General features: G+C 69.7%; 2 protein-coding genes across 8 annotated transcripts; one reads left to right on the forward strand and one right to left on the reverse strand.

Annotated features, from left to right (window-relative positions):
* Position 1: 1 nt before the first annotated feature.
* Positions 2-3,966, reverse strand: TMBIM6 (transmembrane BAX inhibitor motif containing 6). 3 transcript variants are annotated; one of them, XM_063359236.1, is made up of 11 exons: positions 3,831-3,966; positions 2,035-2,138; positions 1,839-1,947; positions 1,611-1,731; positions 1,441-1,489; positions 1,268-1,365; positions 1,082-1,161; positions 853-953; positions 703-775; positions 549-589; positions 2-383 (listed from the first exon to the last, which is right to left on the reverse strand). In XM_063359236.1, exons 2-10 carry the CDS (start codon positions 2,088-2,090, stop codon positions 566-568), a joined length of 711 nt encoding a protein of 236 aa, XP_063215306.1. In that variant the 5' UTR covers positions 2,091-2,138; positions 3,831-3,966; the 3' UTR covers positions 2-383; positions 549-565. The 3 variants fall into 3 exon arrangements, with proteins under 3 accessions (XP_063215306.1, XP_063215303.1, XP_063215305.1); XM_063359233.1 differs by lacking the exon at positions 2-383 and having other exon boundaries at positions 418-589; XM_063359235.1 differs by lacking the exon at positions 2-383 and having other exon boundaries at positions 418-589; positions 2,035-2,181; positions 3,831-3,965.
* Positions 3,967-4,188: 222 nt separating this feature from the next.
* On the forward strand, positions 4,189-20,523 carry FMNL3 (formin like 3). Of its 5 annotated transcripts, none has more exons than XM_063359189.1 (28): positions 4,189-4,409; positions 6,758-6,841; positions 6,932-7,012; positions 7,096-7,172; positions 8,648-8,731; positions 9,112-9,264; positions 10,546-10,654; positions 10,736-10,812; positions 10,896-10,989; positions 11,765-11,839; positions 11,934-12,044; positions 12,123-12,272; positions 12,441-12,542; positions 12,661-12,907; positions 13,117-13,185; positions 14,303-14,427; positions 14,509-14,711; positions 15,965-16,199; positions 16,289-16,357; positions 16,506-16,586; positions 16,691-16,820; positions 16,906-17,066; positions 17,744-17,845; positions 17,944-18,033; positions 18,133-18,244; positions 18,354-18,452; positions 20,254-20,286; positions 20,383-20,487. In XM_063359189.1, the coding sequence occupies exons 1-26, from the start codon at positions 4,263-4,265 to the stop codon at positions 18,443-18,445; spliced, it is 3,060 nt and encodes a 1,019-aa protein (XP_063215259.1). In that variant the 5' UTR covers positions 4,189-4,262; the 3' UTR covers positions 18,446-18,452; positions 20,254-20,286; positions 20,383-20,487. The 5 variants fall into 5 exon arrangements, with proteins under 5 accessions (XP_063215259.1, XP_063215261.1, XP_063215260.1 ...); XM_063359191.1 differs by having other exon boundaries at positions 12,126-12,272; XM_063359190.1 differs by having other exon boundaries at positions 7,099-7,172.
* Positions 20,524-21,806: the final 1,283 nt, after the last annotated feature.

Here is a 21,806-nt window from a genome sequence, read left to right on the forward strand (position 1 = left end):
TCTTCCCGGTGTACAGAGAGGTGTTGGCGGGATTGGGAAAGCTCGGAGTCAAACCGTGCCGGCCCCGCTGGACACCTTCGCCCAACCCATCGTTTTCTTTTTCTGCCTGTATTTCTTGGCACCGTTGAGTTTGGCTTCGAGGGGGCCCACCGCCACCCCCACCCCCTATCCCCCCCTGGTCCCGGGCTGGCATGGGGGGGGCTCGGGGCTGCCCAGGTGGGGGAAAATCGCCCCGGCTCCCTGCGCAAGGCTGCAGCTGGGGAGAAACCTCCGTGGAAAGCTCAGGTGTCGGCAACAAGGCTGAGGGACGCGGGCTCAGGGTGAGCGGGGCCGGGGAGGGTGGGGGAGCCGAACTCCAGCAGCATCTGCAAATCGGCCGCTTTCTAATCAAAAACGAACAAACAAAAAAAACCTAAATGAGAGAAAAACCCACAAGGTGCGAAAGCTTCTGGGCTGCTTTTCATCCGCAGCAAAGCGCAACCCCTTTAATGAATCAGAGAAGGGACGGGGACAGGCTGGGGACGGGGACGGGACAGGGACAGCTCCACCTCGGCCTGGAGCCGCTTCACTTCTTCTCCTTCTTCTTGTTCTGCAAGAGGAGAGGCGGCCGGTCACTGCGGGGGCTGTGGCCCCCGTCCTACCCCTGCCGAGGGGCAGGTTTGTCCCCCCGCTCCAGGCCATGCCTGGGGGACCGTCACCCACCTCGGTCATGCCCAGGATCATCAGGAGCTTCCGGAAGATGTTAGCGAAGTCGAGGAAGAGATCGATGCAGTGCCTGCGGGGAGAGAGGCGTGCGCTCAGGGGGGGCCTGGCCCGTGTGCCCCCTGCCAGCCCCATGTCCCCAGCACCCACCAGATGTAATCCTTGTCCCCGCTCTCCGCCTTCTCGATGATGAGCTGTGTGTCGAAGAGCACGAAGCCGCACATGATCATCAGCCCCAGGTAGAGGTTGGCCTGCAGGAGGGAGAGGGGACGTTAGATGGGGACGGCCCCACGTTGGCGTCACCAGCGCGAGCCCATGTCTGTCCGTCCCTCCGTTCGTCCGTCCTCCGCGGGGTCCCGGCAGACAGGAGGGGACTCACTGTGAAGAGCCAAGTGGATCCCACGAAGGTGTTAACCACAGAAGAGAGAAGCATCAAGGTGAGGCCGGAGAGCAGGAAACCTGCAGGGAGAGGGTAGGGAGTGAGGCCTGGCTGCGCCGTGGGGAGCCCCCCGCCCCGTGCAGGGAGCCCCCAGCCCCCCGTGGATCCCCCCTGAACCCCCCTCACCTCCCAGGTAGAGGAAGCTGCGGCGCCGGGCGTACAGGGCGCTCAGGGAGAAGCAGGCGAAGATGGTGGCGGTGCCGAGGAAGGCGGTGGGGATGATGCTGGGAGAGAGGAGAGGGGGTGAATGGGGCCCGGGGAGGGGGTCGGGGGGCAGCTGAGTGGGGGAACGCTTCTACCTGGGGTTGATGGAGATGCATATTTCCAGGAGGGGACCCAGGTTGGTGCCTGGAAGGACAGAGCAGGGTGTCACCGGAGCCATTTCAGAGCCGTGTTGGGGCCCTTGTCCCCCGCCTCCCCGGGGCTTGGGACCCTGCAGAAGGCGGGAGGGTCCCCGGTGCCCACCTACCCATCAGGAAGGCGAAGCCGGCCAGCATCCCCAGCCTCTTCTGCTCCGTCTCCCGGCTGTGCGGGGTGGCCGTCAGCCAGACCATCAGCCCCAGAGCGCCCAGACCGGTCAGGAGGCTGAACTGTGGAGCAAGAGACAGGTGGGGGCCTGGCATGGCCTCGCCAGGGCGGCGCGGGCAGGGGCATGCAAGGAGGGGGGGCCACCCGCAACACCCCAAAGGCTCCTCACCTGGAAGAGGTGGGTCACCACATTGATGTAGGCCCCCGCGGCCGCCACAAACATGCAGAGCGCAAAGCTGGCGTAGACCCTCTTCAGGTGTTCCTGGGTGGAAGCCGAGCTGCGGGCAAAGAGAGGGTAGTGAGGCCTGGCACGGCCCCCCATGAGCCCCATGACTCGAGCCCGGCCTCCCCAAGGTGTTACTCACATGTGGGAGAACTTGAAGAGGGCGTCAAAGTTGATGTTTCGGTCAAAGACGTTCATGGTGCCGGGCTAGGAGTGGGCCCACCGGCCGCTTCGCAGAGGCTCAAGCTGCAAGAGGAGAGAGGGAGCCTGGGGGGACACTGGAGCCCTCCTGAGCCCCCAAAGCTCCTGTCACACGGTGCAGGAGCTCAGCAGGAGCCAAGGGCCTGCTTGTCCCACGCGGAGCGAGCGACAGGAGCTGCAAGCTGCTTGGTTTCTGCTGCGCTCTGCGCTGGCCGGGCCTGCGGAGCCCTCCTTGCCCAGCTGGTGCAAGTGTTGCGGGCTGTTGCGAGACCGGGGGCTGCCCCTGGGGAGGCCCCGACCCCGTGGGAGCGCTGCTGGCAGCTGGAAAGCGTCTTTGTGCCAGGCTACTATTAGTGCCCGTAATGACGTCCCCAGAGGAGGCCCCGGCAGCGCCAAGCTCCCTGCGGGGCCTCCTCCTCCTCCTCCTCCTCCTCCTGGCCCCTTCTTGCTCTGGCCCCTCTGCCAGCCCCTGGTCTGGCCTGCTCAGCCGGTGCTGTTTGCCCTGGCACCCGCGGGAGCCCAACCAGCCCAGCAAGTGGCACAAGCTGCCTGTCCCTGAGGGGCAGAGGGGCACCAGGCTGGGGCAGATGGTGCCTGAGGGGCCACAGGCCGTGGGGCTGTCAACCAGCTGCCCTGGCGGAGGGGAGGGCCCGGGGTCCCCTCCTGCCACACCGGCACAGACCCCTGCACCCACTGCCCCTCTCCAGGGCCGCAATAGTTTCGCCCCAGCACGGGGACAGCAAGAGAGTGATGGTCACTGGGCTGGTGCCAATGGGGACCTCCTGGTTTGGCCCCATGGCTCACGGTGGGGCAGAAGTGGAAGTTGCTGCCCCACAGCCTCGCTGGGGGTTGCGCAAGGCCATGGGGAAGCTGGCTCTGCGCGGGGTGTGGAAGCTGCGGAGGTGTGTGACAGCCTCCTCCTGGCACGGCGGGTGGCGGTGACAGCAAGTTTCGTCAGGCAGGGCCTGTCCTCCCCACGGGGACAGCGGGTGGGTCCTGGCTCTGGGATGAGAGTGGGACCCGGGTGCCCCTCACCAGGGCCAGGGAGCCGGGACAGAAGCCCCTCACCCAGCACAAGGGACTGAGAAGGGGCTGGAGCCCTTTCGGTTTCGCTTGTGACGTCCCCGGCTGGTGGCCCGAGGGTCAATGGGTAACTGGAACCGTCGCTGCTGGGCGACCTTTACCCACTGGCGCCTGCACCCAGCCCCAGCCCTGGCGCTGCTCCGGGGCCGCCAGCGACCGCCCCTTCCCCTGCGGGCACCTCCAAAGGGCCACCCCCCGGCTCCCACCCGGCTGCAGCCCCCCGCAACCAGATGGAGCTCCCACGGCGGGCCGGACCCGCGTGTACCAGCCCCCCCAGCGAGGCCTGGTGGGGAGCAGGTCCTGTCCCCCCACCCCGGGGTGAGGCCTGGTGGGGGGGCAAGAACCGATCGGGCCCCCCGGGGTGAAGCCTGGTGGGGGACAGGAACTGACCGGGCCCCTGGGGGTGAGGCCTGGTGGGGGGGGCAAGAGCCGACAGGGCCCCCCCGGGTAAGGCCTCGTTGCGGGGCAGGAACTGACCGAGCTCCCCCGGGGTGAGGCCTGGTGGGGGGGCAGGAACCGATCGGGCCCCCCCCGGGGCGAGGCCTGCTGCGGCGGTGGGGGCTGCCCGGGCCCCGCAGCCGCCGCGAGGGCCCGGGGTGCGGCGGGGCCCCCCGCGGCCGGGCCCCCCCCGCCGCCGCGCCCCCCGCCCCTCACCTGCGCGGCGCTCCGCCGTCCGTACCAGGCCGCCGACGGTCCCCACTGCGCCACGCCCCCCGTTCCTCATTGGCCGGCGCGCCGCGGAGGCCCGCCCTCATCCTCGTTCTATTGGCCCGTCACCGTCACTCGGGCGGGGCGGGGTGGGGCGGGGTTGGCCAGGCGCTCCCTCCCCCGCACAGAAGCGCGACGCTCATTGGCCGTCGGGGCCGGGGCCGGGCCAATGGGTATCTCCCGCTCGCTCCCTGCCCTTCAGCGCCCCCGCGTGGCGCCGCCGCCCGTCCGCGCTTTGGCGCCCCCTGGCGGCGGCGCCGAGGAGCGGCGGGCGGCGGGGCGGGGCCGGGCGGGGCGGGGCGGGGCCGGGAGGCGGTGGCGGCGGCCGGACGCGACGGGCTGAGCCTCCCCCGCCGCCCCCCGGTGCCTGGGCCGGGGATGGGGAACGTGGAGAGCGCGGACGGGGAGGCGCTGCCCCGGGGCCCGGGAGCGGCGGCGGCCCCGGGGGGGCCCGGGCTGCTCGGGCCGGGCAAGATGCCGATGCCGGAGCCCTGCGAGCTGGAGGAACGCTTCGCCCTGGTGCTGGTGAGAGACCGACCCCCGCCGCGGCCCCGGCCGCCCGCCGCGCCCCCGCCCCCGCCCGTCCCCCGCTGCGCCTCTCCGGTTCCCGGTGCGACCCTCCGGTGCGCTTCCCCCGCGCTCCGTCCGTGCTCCCGCTGCGCCTCCTCCGGGTCCCGCGCTCCCCCGCGTCCGTCCCTACCCGGGACCCCTCCCGGTGCGCCCTCCCGGGCCGGACGCGCCCCGCCGCCGCGCTCCCCTCCCGACGTCCGGGAACCGCCGGGGACGGCACCGGCGCCCGGAGGGACCGGGAGCGGGCAGGGAGCGCCCGTGCCCGCGGGGCCGGGCAGTGGCCACGGGGCCGGGGGCAGCCCCGGGGGAAGCCCGTCCCGGGACGGCGCCGGGGGGTGACGCCACTCTCGGTGCCATCGGGACTTTTTGACCCGGGAGAGTCCCATCGCGGGGGCACCGCGGCTCCTCCGTGCGCGCAGGGGTCCCGGCGGGTGCGGGGTCCCCCCGGGCGCGAGTGCCCCGCACGGTCTCCGGTACGCTATCATGGCCAGGGCGGTGGCCTTCCCACAGTGGCCACTGGCCGCGGCTGCGGTGTCGTCCCGTGGCCGTCCCAAGTCAAAGCTCAGCGGTGACCCCGTCCCCACGTCGTGACCCCAGTGCCATTGGGGCGCCACTGCATCCCACTTCACAGCGGGGTGGCCCTGTGGCCCGTCCGCGGTGGGGTGGCCCATCCACGGCACTGGCTTTGTTTGGGGTTCACCACGGGACACCGTGGTCGGTGACACCCAGGGCACACGGCCCCCGCCACGGTGGTGGCCGTAGCCAGCGGAAGCTGTGTCTGGTCAGGAAATGCCAAGTGTGGCCTCGTGGGGCTCTGGGGCACAGAACCAGGGGGGTCACGGGGGGCACCAGCACCCCCGAGGGGGGACTGTCCCACTGGTGGCAAGTGGCACCCGCCAGCGGGGCCGTTGCCCATCCCTGCATCCCACGCAGGGCGGATGCTGCAGCCAGTCCCTGTGGGGCCGGTGGTGGGGGGGCGACGCATCCTGCTGGCCGACGGCGGGGGTGAATTTTGGGGGTGGCAGCACTGGAGGTTCCCCCAGTGCCGCTACCCCCAAAATCTGTCACATACCCCCAGCGTCAGCGTCACCTGGTGCCGGCCCGGCTACTGCCGGGGAGGAAAATATTTCATCATGTGATGGGGCTGCAGCACTGGTGGCCCCCGAAGGGGCAGGATCGGTCCGGGGGTGTCCCCCAAACCCCCCGGTAGCCCCCAGTTCTAGGACCCAGGCCAGCTGCGGGGGGGGGGGTGGTCCCTGGTGGGGGGCGGTGGCGGAGGAAGTGCCCGGCCGGGAGCGGCCCCGCTCCCGCCACAAAGGCAGGAAGCCGAGCGGCGGGAATGCCGGCGAGGGCGGCTGCGCTTCAAAGCCCCCCCGGTGCCCCCCGCCCCCTCCCAGGGCCTCTGTGTCTCCCCCCCCCTCCCCGCCCCATCCCCGGGGTGTCCCCGCGGGCCCCGTGATTTTGCCGTTGGCCACGGTGTCCAAACAATCCCGGCCCCATGGGGAGGGAGGCACTGTCCCCCTCCCCAGGGCAATTCTGGGGGGGGTCCCCATACTTGTGGTGACATCCCCGCTCCCGTGGGACTGCCCCCCCCCCGCCCCGGGGGTGCGCGGCCTCGCCCAGGCTCTGCCCCGGTTTCCTGTGGCTCCGCGGGGCCGGGATGACCAGGGGAGGGATAATTTTAGCTTCCACGAGGTGGGTGGAGTGTCGGCACCTCCCGGCTGCGGCGGTGGCCAGATCCTGCTAACAGCACTGCCAGGGGTGGCATTGCCCGCCCGGGGTGGCATCGCCTGCCGGGGCAGCCCCAAGCCGGTGGCCATCTGGCATTCCCGCTTTCCACCGTGGCATCCCGCTTGTGTCCTTGGTGACACCGGTGCCCTGGGCTGCGTCCTGCCCCCGCGGTCCCCGGCATCCCCCTGGCGATGGCTGGCATCCCGGCGAGCCGGGCACGGTGCCGGGCCTCACGCCGCGGTCGGGGAGCGGAGGCTGCGGTTTGCCGGCGAGGAAGCGGGTGCAGACAGGAAGGACGCCTTGGCGCTGGGGAGATTTGGTGCTGCCGGCGGCTGGCACGTGGCGCTGGTGGCACTGCCGTCCCTGTGCCACGCGTGTGGCCCCGTGGCTCTGCTTGCCGATGCCAGAGACACTGGCCGTGCCATAGGGCTGGGTGCCCTCGTGGGGACCCTGGCTGTGCAATGGTGCTGGGTGCCCTCGAGGGGGACCCTGGCTGTGCCGTGGGACTGGGTGGCCTTGGGGGAGCAGCGTCCCCATGTCCCCCAGGGTGACACCCCCCCATCTGCCCCCAGAGCTCTATGAACCTGCCCCCGGACAAAGCCCGGCTCCTGCGCCAGTACGACAACGAGAAGAAGTGGGACCTCATCTGTGACCAGGTGGGGGGCTTGGGGCACCATGGGGGGCCCTGGCGGGGGGGGGCACTGTGCTGTCATGCTGGTGTCACCAACCCCGCCATCCCCTCCCAGGAGCGGTTCCAGGTGAAGAGCCCCCCCCACACCTACATCCAGAAACTGCGCAGCTTCCTGGAGCCGGGTGTCACACGAAAGGTGAGGGGCTGGGGGGGGACCGAGGGGGGGATTGAGGGGCCAGAGGGCAGGGGGGACACGGCTCAGCCTTGCTCTGCCCCCAGAAGTTCCGGAGGAGGGTGCAGGAGTCGACCAAGGTCCTACGTGAGCTAGAGATCAGCCTGAGGACGAACCACATCGGGTGAGCGTAGCGTCCGGAGGGGGGGTGGGATGCTTTGGGGGGGGTTGTGGGGTCCCGGTGGGGGCACAGGGTCCTGGGACCAGCCCTGCCGCAGCTGCAGGGGAAGTCGGAGGTGCTGCAGGAACTGGGCCTGTTCCTTCCCCGGCCGTGCCGCCAGCCAGGGCTGCGGGCGAGCAGGTCCCGGGGGCGGATGCCGGAGGCGGATGGGCTGGCGATGACGCCCTGCGATGACACTCTGCGCGAGGCAGCATGGCCGCATCCCGCCCGGCTCCCCCCACCCCCGGCACCGGGGAGCTCAGCGCCGGCCCCGAGCTGGGTGGCATCGCCGACCTCGCACCGGCGCCTCGTCCCTCCGGCGCCGGGGGGGATGCGCAAGGGTGGCCGGAGGGACCGCGCGACGTTGCTGGCGACGTCACCCGGTGGGTGCCCAGCGGCGTGGTCATGCCCGCGTGCTCGGGGCGGCTCATGTGTGTGCCGGGCTGTCCCCCGCCGCTGGCCCCGCCACGGCCGTGCCGTTCGGCTCTTCCCCGCCCGCGGCCCGAAAATAGCAGCAGCCGGAGACAGGAAACGGGCTGGGGCGAGGGGCTGGCGGCGGCAGGAAAGGGGTGGCCACGGTGGCCCCCCCCCAACCCCGGCTCCCGCTGCTGCCTGACTCACCGAGCGCAGGCAGGGCTGCAGGCAGGGGCACGGGCACCACCCCCCGGGCCATGCCTGCCCCCCCTGTGCTGGCGGTGCTCCTGGGTGCACCCCCCCCTCCCAGTGCACACACATGCCCCCGGTGCAAGCGCACTCCCCTGTACACACAGGCCCCCCCCCACCCGGACAACCCCAGCTCCCCATGCATGCCCCCCCCCCCCGCCCTCGTGCACCCCTCCACCTCGGGCAAACAGTGCCACCCCCTGTGCCCACACCCCCCCACGGGCAGACCCCCCTGTGTACATGCATATCCCATGCGTGCTGCCCCTGTCCTTGTGCCCCCCCGCCGTCTGCACCCCCATGCACACCCTCCCCCCCCCACAAGGGACACCCCCGCTTGCGCACATGCACACTATGTGCACCCCCCCTGCGTCCCCCCAGCCCCATGGCACATCCCAGGCGGGTTCCTTGCCCTGTGCGACACCTCATATACCCTGCCAGGGGGCCAGGACCCCCCCGAACCCCCCCCATCCCAAGGTGCCCAGGGCTGGGGATGAGGGTACAGACCCGGCACCCAGCTCAGCTTCCCGCCTTGCGCCCGGGGCCGAGTCCTCCCTGCCCTGCGGCCGGCAGATAAAGCCGCACCAGCGCTGGCCCCAGCGATAGCAGAGGTGCTGCAACCGCCGCCAGAGCCCGGAGACGCCCCCGCGGCCCCCTCCCCATCCCTCTGCCGGGCCGGGGGTCCCCGTGGTGGTGGTGGTGGTGGTGGTGGGGGGTGTGTGTCATGGGGGGGGGGTTCCCTGGCTCCTGCAGGCCCTGATGGGTGCCTGGTGCTGTAGGTGGGTGCGCGAGTTCCTCAACGATGAGAACAAGGGGCTGGACGTGCTGGTGAACTACCTGTCCTTCGCCCAGTGCGCCGTCATGTGAGTAGGGTGCTGAGGGGTCCCTGGGGTGCTGGGGGGGGGGTCCCTTGGGTGCCGGGGGGGCTGGGAGTCCCAGTGCCCTGTGGCAGCTCCCTGCTGTGGGCGGCCGATACCGCTGGGTCCATTATCAGCGCCGGGGCAGCCCGGCTGGCACACGGGGACCCACCTGCCGTGGGGTCCCGGGGGACACGGGATGCTCAGCCCGCTCCTGCCTGCCCGGGCTGGGGACGGGGGTCCCAAGGCCACCCTTGCGCCTCTCCCTGCCCCGCCGCTGCCCCGCCGCCACCCGCTTCAGCGCTTGCCGCGGTGGCTGTGCCGCTCCGCGCCGAAGCCGTGTGTCCTCCCCCCCTCCCTTGCCGCCACGCGCGTGTCCCACCCAGGTTGGATTTTGAGGGCCTGGAAGGCGGCGAGGACGGCGCGCTGGAGAAGCTGCGCACCTGGAGCAGGTCCATCGAGGATCTGCAGCACCCCAGCGCCCTGCCCGCCCCCTTCGCCAGCAGCCTGGCCCGCTCTGCCCGCCAGACCGCCCTACGGTAGGTACCCGCTGCGCCGGCCACCCTCCCCCGGTACGGCCCGTGCTGCACCCCGCGGCTGCCCCGCTCTGCCAGCTCCGGCCGCCATGGCGCTGCCGCTTGCTGCGTGCCGTGCCGTGCACCGTCCCGCCACGGTGTGTGCCATGCCATGCTGCTTGGTGCCATGCGCCGTCCTGCCACGGTGTGTGCCGTGCCATCGTGCCCTGTGCCATGCACTGTCCTGCCACGGTGTGTGCCGTGCCATCGTGCCCTGTGCCATCCTGCCACGGTGTGTGCTGTGCCATCGTGCCCTGTGCCATGGCCTGTCCTGCCATGGCGCAGGCTGTGTGCCCACTGCCTTGCAGTGCGTGCTGCGCCATGCGCTGTCCTGCCCATGGTGTGTGCCAGGCCACGGACCATCCTGCGGTGGTGCGTGCCGTACCATCTTGCCCCATGCCATTGCACAGTCACATCATGGCGTGTGCCGTGCCATCCTGCCTGGTGCCACGCACCAGCCTGCCATGGTGTGTGCCATGCCACGGTGCCCGGTGCCACGCACTGTCCTGCCACGGTGTGTGCTGTGCCGTGCACCATCCTGCCCTGCGGTGCGTGCCGGGCTGTGCACCACCCTGCCCGTGTGCTGTGCACCATCGTGTGCGTGGCCTGTGCCACATCCCGTGTGCCGGCTGCCCTGCGGTGCTCCCCAAGCGCCAGGCTGCGCCATGCCCACAGTGTGTGCCACATGTGCCGCATCCCGTGCTGCCTCGCGTGCCGCATCCCGTGCTGCCTCGCGTGCCGCGTCCCGTCCTGCCAGCTGCGCGCGCCGTCCCCTGTCCGCTCGCAGCATCTCGCCGCTGCCGTCCCCGTCCTGCCCGTCCCGCTGCCTGCCGCGGCCACGCTGCCTCCGCTCGCCCCCGCTCTGGCTCTGTCCCCGTGCCCCGGGGTAACGCGCCCCATCTCTGCTTCCAGGGCCGGGCCCCCCCCTCTCTGGCTGTGCTCTCTCTCTCTCTTCTCCGCGCCCGCCTCGCCGCTCGCCCGCCGGGTAAGTACCGGCTGCCCGGGGTCCAGCCCCGGCACTCGCGGCTGCTTCGCTCCCCGTCTCCGCCAGCCTCTGTCCCTCTCGCCCCTCCAGCTGCTTCTCTCTGCCTCTTCCCCTCCGAAAGCCCCGCTGTGCCCATGCTGTCCCCACCCCGGTCCCCATCGCGGTCCCCATGGCGGGGCCGGTTCCCGCCTGGGCGAGCGCTGGCAGTGCAGCACTGGCGGTGCGAGGGTCCCGCTCACCGGCGCCCTGTGTCCCCCCAGTTACGGCACGCTGCCGAGCCGCAGGGCGCTGAAGAACTCGCGGCTGGTGAGCCAGAAGGACGACGTCCACCTCTGCATCATGTGTCTCCGGGCCATCATGAACTACCAGGTACCACCGTCCCACGGAGGGGACACGCATCGCTGCCACCGCGCCAGCGCTGCTAACGCTGTCCTCGCTCTGTCCCCACAGTACGGCTTCAACCTGGTCATGTCCCACCCCCACGCCGTCAACGAGATCGCCCTGAGCCTCAATAACAAGAACCCGAGGTAAAGGGGGGGTCTGGCAGGAGCTGGGGGGGGGGTTCCCGGTGCCGGCCGGGTGTGACGGTGCCGGTGCTGCCCTGCCCCAGGACGAAGGCGCTGGTGCTGGAGCTGCTGGCGGCCGTCTGCCTGGTGCGGGGCGGCCACGAGATCATCCTCGCTGCCTTCGACAACTTCAAGGAGGTACGGGGGGAGCGGGGGCAGCAGGAGCGGGCTGGGGCAGGGAGGACCAGGGGGAGACGGGAGCGGGCCGCGATGGAGTCGGGGGCAGGACCAGGCTGGGATGGGGACACTGGCGGATAGAGAAGCAGGCTGGGATCGGGGACAAGGACCCAGGGAATGGAGGAACTGGGAACACCAGGACCAGTCTGGGATGGGGGCAGTGGCAGATAGAGGAGCAGGCTGGGATCGGGGACAAGGACCCAGGGAACGGAGGAACTGGGAACAGCAGGACCAGGCTGGGATGGAGGGACTGGAGGAGACAGGAGGAGGCTGGGATGGGGGCACTGGGATCAGACTGGTATTGGGGACCAGGATCCAGGGAATGGAGGAACTGGGAACATCAGGACCAGGCTGGGATGGAGGGACTGGTGGGGGCAGGACCTGGGAGCACTGGCGCTGGGTTGGAGGGACTGGGGACAGCAGGTCCAAGCTGGGATGGGGGCACTGGTGGGGGCAGGAGAAGGCTGGGATGGAGGGACTGGGGGCACCAGGGTCAGGCTGGGATTGGGGATCAGGACCTAGGGAATGGTGGGACTGGGGTCAGCAAAACCAGGCTGGGATGGGGAGTCTGGAGCGCAAGGGATGGGGGGGATCAGGGAGGATGAGGCCAGGGTGGGACAGGGGGTCTGGGGACACCAGGACCAGACTGGGTTTAGGGGACTGGAGCCCAGGGGATGGGGGCCGGTGGCCGGGGGGGGTCCAAGCCAGGTTAACCCCGTGTCCGCTGCTCGCTCAGGTCTGCAAGGAGAAGCACCGCTTCGAGCGGCTGATGGACTATTTCCGCAATGAGGACAGCAGCATCGACTTCATGGTGGGATGCCCAGTCGTGGGTGACAGGGAGAGTCTTGGGGACATCGGGGGGGTGCTGGGGGGGACGCTCCTGGTGACCCCAGCCTTGCCCGCAGGTCGCCTGCATGCAGTTCATCAACATCGTGGTGCACTCGGTGGAGGACATGAACTTCCGTGTCCATCTCCAGTACGAGTTCACCAAGCTGGGGCTGGAGGAGTTCCTGCAGGTATGGGGGGTCAGGGGGCTGGGGGGGGGCTGCCCCGAGGAGGCCCCCCTGTCCCTGACGCCGCCCCGATGCCCACAGAAGTCGAGGCACACGGAGAGCGAGAAGCTGCAGGTGCAGATCCAGGCGTACCTGGACAACGTCTTCGACGTGGGGGGGCTGCTGGAGGACGCTGAGACCAAGAACGTGGCCCTGGAGAAGGTGGAGGAGCTGGAGGAGCATCTGTCCCACGTACGTGAGCGCGGGGGGGACGCGGGGACGCTCCTCACTGGAGCCTGGGGCATCCCCTCCCGGTGGCTGGCTTTGCCCCCAGGGAGGTCGGTGGTGATACCGGGGCGGGGGGGTGTCCCTGAGCCGGTGTCACAGCCGTGTCCCCCCCCCCCCCCGCCGGCCCTGCAGCTGACGGAGAAGCTGCTGGACCTGGAGAACGAGAACATGATGCGGGTGGCAGAGCTGGAGAAGCAGCTGCTGCAGCGGGAGAAGGAGCTGGAGGTGGTGAAGGTGCGTGGGGAAGGGGGCCCACGGGGGCCGTGGGGAGTGGGGCAGGGTCCCAGACCACCCCCCCTCTCCCCACGCACAACCCCCCTCACCCCCCCAGCCTGACTCTCACCGTCCCCAGGAGACCTACGAGCACACGAGCCACCAGGTCCACACGCTGCGGCGGATGATCAAGGAGAAGGACGAGGCTTTCCGGCGGCGCTACGGCTCTGAGCCGCCCCCCGTGCCGGGCGGCGAGCCCCCTCCCCAGCCTGAGCCCCAGCCCCTGGAGGAGGCCCTGCGGCTCCCTGTCCTGCCCCCCGTGGAGGCTGCACCCCCCCCGCCCCCCCCGCCGCCCCCCCTGCCCCCCCCCGCGCCCCCGCTCCCAGGTGAGGACTTGGCGGGGATTGGGGGGATCCCTGTGGCGTTCCCAAAACTTGGGACATCCCGGAGCCAGGCTTCCCAGGGTGCCCCCGGCATGGGCTGGGGCTCCAAAACCAGGGGGGTCCCTGGTGCTGGGCCACTCCTGAGGCTGGGGGCTCCCCAAAACGGGGCCATCCCCGGTGGGGCACAGGCTCACCCCCTCCTCCCTCCGCAGGCAAGTGCCCCCCAGCCCCGCCGCTGCCGGGGGCTTCGCCCTCCATCGCCCTCACCGTCGGGCTCTCGGGTAGGTGGGGAGGGTGGCAGGGACCGTGGGGACCATGGGGACAATGCAGGGACTGTGGGGACAGGGGTGGCGTGGGGACAGGCCAGAGGGGGTGCAGGGACTGTGGGGATGGGGAGGGCATGGGGACCGTGGGGATGAGGACAGGGAGGGTGCAGGGACCATGGGGGTGCGGGGACCGTGGGGATGGGGACGGACAGGGTGCAGGGACCCATGGGGACAGGGAGGGCATGGGGACCATGGGGATGGGGACAGGGAGGGTGCAGGGACCCATGGGGACAGGGAGGGCGTGGGGACCATGGGGATGGGGACAGACAGGGTGCAGGGACCCATGGGGACAGGGAGGGCGTGGGGACCATGGGGGTGGGGACCATGGGGATGGGGACAGGGAGGGTGCAGGGACCATGGGGACAGGGAGGGCGTGGGGACCACAAGGACAGGGGCAGGGAGGGTGCAGGGACCATGGGGACAGGGAGGGCGTGGGGACCGTGGGGATGGGGACAGGGAGGGTGCAGGGACCATGGGGGTGCGGGGACCGTGGGGATGGGGACGGACAGGGTGCAGGGACCCATGGGGATAGGGGGGGCATGGGGACCGTGGGGATGGGGACAGGGAGGGTGCAGGAACCATGGGGACAGGGAGGGCGTGGGGACCACAAGGACAGGGGCAGGGAGGGTGTGGGGACCGTGGGGATGGGAATAGTGCAGGGACTATGGGGGGACAGGGACAGGGAGGGCCTGGGGACCGTGGGAATGGGGACAGAGAGGGGGCGGGGATCATGGGGACCATGGGGACGGGGAGAGTGCAGGGACCGTGGGGACAGGGCAGGGAGGGCGTGGGGACTGCGGGGATGGGGTCAAAGAGGGTGCAGGGACCGTGGGGACAGGGACAAGGAGGGTGTGGGGACAGGGGACAAAGGAAGGGGGAGGCTTGCAGGCACCGGGGCGTTGGGGTTGCAACGGCCAAGGGAGGGGTGCAAGGACCGTGGCACGGGGATGTGCCGCCCCAGGGGGTGGTGACAGCTTGCGACGGACGCCGCAGGCTCGGGTGGCTCAGGGTGGGCACAGGATGCGTCCCCCTGCCCCGGCGGGGACTGAGCCACCTCCTGCCCGGCTGGCAGCCATCCGCATCAAGAAGCCCATCAAGACCAAGTTCCGCCTGCCCGTCTTCAACTGGACGGCCCTGAAGCCCAACCAGATCAGCGGGACAGTGTTCAGCGAGCTGGATGACGAGCGGGTGCTGGAGGTGAGCCCGCGGCCCGGCCCCACGGTCCGGGTGGCCACTGCCATCCCTGCCGCCTCTGAGCCCCTTGCCTTGTCCCAGCAGGACCTGGACCTGGAGCGTTTCGAGGAGCTCTTCAAGACCAAGGCGCAGGGGCCGGCCCTCGACCTCGTCTGCGCCAAGAACAAGGCGTCGCAGAAGGCGGCCAGCAAGGTGACGCTGCTGGAGGCCAACCGGGCCAAGAACCTGGCCATCACCCTGCGCAAGGCGGGCCGCAGCGCCGAGGAGATCTGCAGGGCCATCCACACGTACGTGCCCCAACCCACTGCGGGGGGCTGCCTGGGGTCGTGGCTGGGGGGCAGTGGGTCCCTGGCAGGGTGCAAGGGGGGGTGGCTGGGCTGCAGGGGGGCTCGTGGTGGGGCAGAGGGTCAGGTAGGGTGCATGGGGTACGGCTGGGGTGCAGGGAGGGTGTTTGGGGTGCAGTGGGTCCAGGCAGGGTGCGGGGGGCGGGTATCGTTGGGGTGCAAGGGGGGGGGCAGGCAGATTGCAGAAAGGGTATTTGGGGTGCAATGGGTCCGGGCAGGGTGCAGGGGCTTGTTTGGGGTGCAGGGGGGCAGTGGCAGGGTGCAGGGGGGTATTTGGGGTGCAATGGGTCTGGAAAGGGTGCAGGGGGGTGTTTGGGGTGCAGTGGGTCCAGGCAGCATGTGGGGGGGTGTTTGGGATGCAGTGGGGCCAGGTAGGGTGCAGGGGGGGTGTTCGGGGTGCAATGGGTCTGGACAGGGTGCAGGGGGGGTGTTTGGGGTGCGGGGTGAGCAGGCAGGGTGTAGAGGGGGTGTTTGGGGTGCAGGGGGGCAGAGGCAGGGTGCAGGGCAGGTATTTGGGGTGCAGTGGGTCCAGGTAGGTGCAGGGGGAGTGTTTGGGGTGCAATGGGTCTGGACAGGGTGCAAAGGGGTGTTTGGGGAGCAGGGTGCCCAGGTAGGGTGGAGGGGGGGTGTTTGGGGTGCAATGGGTCTGGGCAGGGTGCAGGGGCTTGTTTGGGGTGCAGGGGGACAGTGGCAGGGTGCAGGGGGGTATTTGGGGTGCAATGGGTCTGGACAGGGTGCAGGGAGTGGTTTTGGGGTGTGGGGTGCCCAGGCAGGGTGCAGGGGGCGTGTTTGGGGTGCAGTGGGGCCAGGTAGGGTGCAGGGAGGGTGTTTGGGGTGCGGGGTGAGCAGGCAGGGTGTAGAGGGGGTGTTTGGGGTGCAGGGGGGCAGAGACAGGGTGCAGGGCAGGTATTTGGGGTGCAGTGGGTCCAGGCAGCGTGTGGGGGGGGTGTTTGGGGTGCAATGGGTCTGGACAGGGTGCAAGGGGGTGTTTGGGGTGTGGGGTGCCCAGGCAGGGTGCAGCGTGGGTTTTTGGGGTGCAATGGGTCTGGACAGGGTGCAGGGGGGGTGTTTGGGGTGCGGGGTGCCCAGGCAGGGTGCGGGGGGGCCAGTCGGGGTGCAGGGAGCCCGGGCAGGCTGCAGGGCTGGGGCCGGGGCGCAGCGGGGAGCCGGTCGCCGACGGTGCGGGCGCGGGGCAGGTTCGACCTGGCGACGTTGCCGGTGGATTTCGTGGAGTGCCTGATGCGGTTCCTGCCGACGGAGGCGGAGGCGAAGGCGCTGCGGCAGTACGAGCGGGAGCGCAAACCGCTGGAGGAGCTGGCGGACGAGGACCGCTTCATGCTGCAGTTCAGCAAGGTGGAGCGGCTGCCCCAGCGCATGGCCATCATGGCCTTCCTCGGCAACTTCGCCGAGAACCTCCAGATGCTGACACCGGTAGGGAGGCGGGGAGGGGGGGAATACGCCTGGCAGGGGCGGCCGGAGCCTGCGCCCCAGCTGAGTCCCCCCGTCCTGTCCTCCCGCAGCAGCTCAATGCCATCATCGCGGCCTCGGCTTCCGTCAAGTCTTCCCAGAAGCTGAAGCACATGTTGGAGGTGAGTGCAGGGGGGGATCAGAGGACGTGGGGACAAGCTGGGCTGGAGTCCTGCCCTCCATCCTTACCATAGGTGGGCGGGGAGGGTCTTCTGGGGGGGCTTCTCGTCCCTCCCTGACCCCTAAATCCCTGCTGCTTTTCTCCTGCAGATCATCTTGGCGTTGGGCAACTACATGAACAGCAGCAAACGCGGGGCCGTCTACGGCTTCAAACTGCAGAGCCTGGACCTGGTGGGGGCAGCCCCGGACCCCCTGCCCGGGTCCACGGGACCGCACGGGATCCCAAGGGTCCCATCCCACAGCCCTGATTTCCCCCGCCCCAAATCGTTCTGCAGCTCCTGGACACCAAATCGACGGACAGAAAGATGACGCTGCTGCATTTCATCGCGCTGACGGTGCGGGAGAAGTACCCGGAGCTGGCAACCTTCTGGCAGGAGCTGCACTTCGTGGAGAAGGCAGCCGCAGGTGCCCCCCCCGTCCCCGCGCCCCCATCTCAGCCTCTCCTGGGGCCGTGGGTCCCTTCTGACCTGTCTCCCCTCTGTCCCCGCAGTGTCCCTGGAGAATGTGCTGCTGGACGTGAAGGAGCTGGGCCGGGGGATGGAGCTGCTGCGGCGGGAGTGTGGGCTGCACGACAACAGCGTCCTACGCGCCTTCCTGGCCGGCAGCGAGGGCAAGCTGGAGCGGCTGCAGAAGGACGCGCGGACGGCCGAGGTGAGGGGCCTTGCGCGGACCCCCCCCCCACGCGCGCCCCTTGGCATGTACGCCTGGCTTTGCGCGGCTCTCGCGCACGTCTGCTTTGCGCCCTCCTTGTGCACGCCTGGCTTGGCCCGGCCCTCGTCTGTGCCTTGCTCTTCACGCTCCCCTTGCGTGCATCTTGCTTCGCGCAGCCCCGGCGCGCGCCTTGCTCCGCGACGCTCCTCGTGCGCCCCTTGTCGTGCGACACCTTGCTTTGCTCAGGCCTCGAGCACGCCTGCCTCGCTTCGCGCGCTCCTCCAGCACCCGCCTTGTCACGCACGCCTTGCTTCGCGCGCCCCTCGAGCACGCCTGCTGTGCTCCGCACGCTCCTCGTGCACCCCTTGTCGTGCGCCCCTTGCTCTGCGCCGCTCTCGTGCACGCCTGGCGTTGCACGGCCCTCAGCCGTGCCTTGTTTTGCACGCTCCTCGAGCGCGCCCGCCTTGCTTCGCGTGCCCCTCACGCGTGCCCGTCTTGCTCGGCGTGCTCTGCGTGCGTGCCTTGTTTTGCGCGGTCCTCGTGCCTGTCCTGCTTGGCGCAGCCCTTGCGTGGGCCTTGCTCCGCCTGTTCCTCGTGCGCACCTTGCCTTGTGCGCCCCTTGTGCCGGGAGAGGCGGGACGCGCAGCCTGGGGGTGACAGCCCCGTCCCCGTCGCAGGACGCCTACAACACCGTGGTGCGGTATTTTGGCGAGAGCCCCAAGACCACCCCCCCGTCCGTCTTCTTCCCAGTCTTCGTCCGGTTCATCCGCTCCTACAAGGTGAGATGGGGCCGGGAGGGGACGCGGGGGAGGGGGGGGTGTCGGTGACACCGGTGACGAGGAGGGGTGACGGTGATGGCTCCCACCGTCCCTGGCAGGACGCGGAGCAGGAGAACGAGATGCGGAAGAAGCAGGAGGAGGTGATGCGGGAGAAGCTGCTGGCACAGGAGGCGAAGAAGCAGGAGAAGGTGAGGGGGGGTGGGCACATGGATGGGCTGGGAGGGGGACGGCGACACGGAGGGGACACCCGTGTCCCCAACCTGTGTCCCCTGCGCCTCCCTTTGCAGCGGAACAAGTGGCAGCAGCAGGAGCTGATCGCGGAGCTGCGGCGGCGCCAGGCCAAGGACCATCGCCCCGTCTACGAGGGCAAGGACGGCACCATCGAGGACATCATCACCGGTACAGCCCCCGCCGCTCCCCCCGGCCCGGACGCCTGGGTCCTGCCCATGTGCGGGGGCTGATGTCTCCCTGTGTCCCCCCCCACCCCCTGCCCCGTGCCCCCCTGCAGCGCTGAAGAGCGTCCCCTTCACGGCCCGCACCGCCAAGCGGGGCTCGCGGTTCTTCTGCGACCCGTCCCACCACGACGAGTCCAACTGTTAGCCCCCAGGTACTGCCTGCATGCCGGGACCCCCCCCGGGATCCCCCCAGGTGCCCCCCCCCGGCCCCGGGTCCCTCCCGGCCCTGCATGCCCCCTCCTGCATGCCCCCTCCCCGCATGCCGTCACCCTGGGGTGCCCCGCACCCCCCCTCCCCTCGGAGCAGAGCAGGGTCCTGGTGCGGGATCCTGGTGCAAGGCTGGTCCCGGCACAGGATCCCAGTACAGTGCTGGGTTCCGGCACAGGATCCCAGCACGGGATCCCAGCGTGGGATCCCAGTACAATGCTGATCCCAGCACAGGATCCCGGCAAAGGATCCCAGTGTAGGATCCCACTGCAAGGCTGTGTTCCGGTACAGGATCCCACTACAGTACTGGGATCCAGTACAGGATCCCAGTACAATGCTGGTCCCAGCACAGGATCCTGGCACAGGATCCCAGCATGGGATCCTGGTGCAAGGCTGGTCCCGGCACAGGATCCCAGTACAATGCTGGGACCCAGCGTAGGATCTCACTGCAAGGCTGGGTTCCGGCACAGGATCCCACTACAGTGCTGGGATTCAGCACAGGATCCCAGCACGGGATCCCAGCATGGGATCCCAGTACAATGCTGGTCCCAGCACAGGATCCCACTGCAAGGCTGGGTTCCAGCACAGGATCCCAGCACAATGCTGGTCCCAACACAAGATCCCGGCACAGGATCCCACTGCAAGGCTGGGTTCTGGCACAGGATCCCACTACAGTGCTGGGATCCAGCACAGGATCCCAACACAGGATCCCAGTACAATGCTAGTCCCAGCACAAGATCCCAGCACAGGATCCCAGCACAGGATCCCAGCAAAATGCTGGTCCCAGCACAGGATCCCACTGCAAGGCTGGGTTCCGGCACAGGATCCCACTACAGTGCTGGGATCCGGCACAGGATCCCACTACAGTGCTGGGATCCGGCACAGGATCCCAGCATGGGATCCCAGTACAATGCTGGTCCCGGCACAGGATCCCAGCATGGGATCCTGGTGCAAGGCTGGTCCCGGCACAGGATCCCAGTGCAAGGCTGGGACCCAGCACAAGATCCCAGCACAGGATCCTGTTGCGAGGCTGGTCCCAGTACAGGATCCCAGTACAATGTTGGGGTTCCAGCACAAGGCCTTGGCACACGCTCCCGGTGCCAGGCTGTTTCCGGCATGGGGTCTGTGCTGCTGTGTGGGCTCCTGCTGCAACACTGGATCCCAGCACAAGGTCCTAGCACTGGATCCCAGTTGCAAGGCTGTTTCCCAGTGAGGGTCTGGTGCAAGACTGGGTTACCAGTCGGGGGGGGTGGGGGGGTGGTGTCTTTGCTGCCGTGTGGGGTCCCAGTGCCATAGCGGGTCCCAGTGCAGTACTGAATCCCAGCATGGGATCCTGGTGCAGTGTTGGATCCCAGGACAGGAGCTCAGTGCAATCCTGAATCCCAGTGCAGGGTCCCGGTGCAATACTGGATCCCAGCGCAGGGTCCCGGTGCAATACTGGATCTCAGGGCGGGCTCCCAGTGCAATACCGGATCCCAGCATGGGGTCCCGGTGCAACACTGGATCCCAGGGCGGGCTCCCAGTGCAATACCAGATCCCAGCGCAGGGTCCCAGTGCAATACCGGATCCCAGCACGGGGTCCCGGTGCAATACTGGATCCCAGGGCGGGGTCCCAGTGTGGGGCTGGGTCCCAGCCCAGTGCCTGGAGGACCGGCCCTGAGCTGCCTCAGCCCCACTGGGGTCACCCGGGACCATCCGCCCCCCCAGGCCGGGGGGTGCCCTGACACTGTCCCTTCCATCCCGCAGCCCGCAGGTGGATCCGCCTGTAGCCGAGCGAGGGTAAGGACCCCGGGCTGCGGCCGGGGGGGCTGGGGGGGCAGGCTGTGGGGGCCGGGCTGCCTCAGTTTTCCCTTCTCACCCCACTCTGCCCCACAGGTCCAAGGGGAGGGCTCTGTCCTGCCCCTGGCACCGCGCAAGGACATCCCATGGCACCGTCCTCGCCTGGGCTCGCAGGCGGCATCCCCGTCCCCCCCGCCCCCGACGCAGGGGGGACACGCACAGCCTGCCCCCCCCCGCCCCCCCGCAGTCTGCCCACAGCAGAGACCAAAGCCTGTGGTGGGGGCCCAGTGGTGGTGGCTGATCCATGGGGCGTCCCCTCCCCACCGGGGTCCTCATGGCGGGGGGGAGGGGGGGGTCACTGCCCCAGAGCCACTGTCCCACCGCAGGGACCATGGGGCTCTCCCCGCCCCTCCCAGCGCTCGTCACTTTGACCACTGATGTGAACACTAATTGCCAAAAAAAAAAAAAAAAAAAAGGGACCAAAGCCAGGCCGGGGTGGGGGGGTGGCAAGATGGTGCCCCCTACCTCGGACTCCCCCTCCCCCATGCCCCCCCGCCCCCCCAGTGACTTTTTGTACATGTGAAATATATGGAGTCTTTTACATGGCTGCTGCCTGCTTTGGCGGGGGGGTGTCGCGGGGAGGGGGGGGGCAGGCAAGAGGGGACCCAGTGTCTGGGCAGCCCCCCTCTGCTGGGGGTGGGGGGGTTGCCCATGTCCGAGGGGTGGGACATGCATGTGCAGGGACCAGACCCTTAAGCAGGGCTTTACGGTTATTAAAGCTCCAGGATTAAAGGGGGGGGGGGGGGGGGGGGGAGTACTTTTGGGTGGGTGGGGTGGAAACCACCCCCCCCACCCCCGCCACTGTCAGCCCCACTCCGGGGTGGGGTTGTCCCAGTTCACCCCATTGCTGGCCGCTGTGAGGAACTGGGAGCAGTTTAGGGCCAGGGTTGGGGGGGGGGCAGGATGCAGCCCTGGGAGCAAGAGGGGGCCAGGATTGGGCCTGAGCATCACCGGGGCAGAGCTAAGGGGCGGGGGGGGGGGGGGGGGGGGCGGAGGGGCAGGATGGGTCTGTGGGACCCCGAGCCGGGGGGGGGGGGGTCAAGGCAGGATGTGGCCGGATGTGGCCCCCCATCTCTTGCCAGCGGGGCTGGGAGCAGCAGGCTGCGGTCACCACGGTCCCTAGAGAAGGGCAGAAAGGGTTTGGGGTGGGGGGCAGGATGCGGCCCTGGCCACTCGTCGGGGAACGAGGGGCTGGGAGGGGTGGGGGGGGGCAGCCCCAGACCCCCATCAGCCGTGGCACGGTGGGGCAGGATGCGCGTGCCCCCCCCCCCCCCGCCCAGTGCCGCGAGGCAGTTCTCCGGGCTCCCTCCCCGCGCCTGCCCCGCCAGCCCAGGGATTACTCCTGGAACAGGGAATAAAAGTTTCCCCTAATCCTCTCCGGGGGATTTACCAGCGCCTCCGTGCCCATGGCCACATCCAGCTGGGCCCCAGGACCGGCCCCTGCCGCAGCTCAGCTGGCC

The sequence above is a fragment of the Chroicocephalus ridibundus genome, chromosome 24 (assembly GCF_963924245.1).
Source record: "Chroicocephalus ridibundus chromosome 24, bChrRid1.1, whole genome shotgun sequence".
NCBI lineage: Eukaryota > Metazoa > Chordata > Aves > Charadriiformes > Laridae > Chroicocephalus > Chroicocephalus ridibundus.

Bases quoted from the DNA above. Each gene is read 5' to 3' on its own strand.
- FMNL3 (XM_063359189.1), top strand. From the start codon at position 4,263: ATGGGGAACGTGGAGAGCGCGGACGGGGAGGCGCTGCCCCGGGGCCCG. The intron at 12,543-12,660 runs GTGCGTGGGGAA...CACCGTCCCCAG, and splicing joins AGGAGCTGGAGGTGGTGAAG to GAGACCTACGAGCACACGAG. The intron at 18,245-18,353 runs GTACAGCCCCCG...GCCCCCCTGCAG, and splicing joins CATCGAGGACATCATCACCG to CGCTGAAGAGCGTCCCCTTC.
- TMBIM6 (XM_063359236.1), bottom strand. From the start codon at position 2,090: ATGAACGTCTTTGACCGAAACATCAACTTTGACGCCCTCTTCAAGTTC. The intron at 1,948-2,034 runs GTGAGTAACACC...CTTTGCCCGCAG, and splicing joins CTCTTCAAGTTCTCCCACAT to CTCGGCTTCCACCCAGGAAC. The intron at 1,490-1,610 runs GTAGGTGGGCAC...CTGTCCTTCCAG, and splicing joins CGGCTTCGCCTTCCTGATGG to GCACCAACCTGGGTCCCCTC.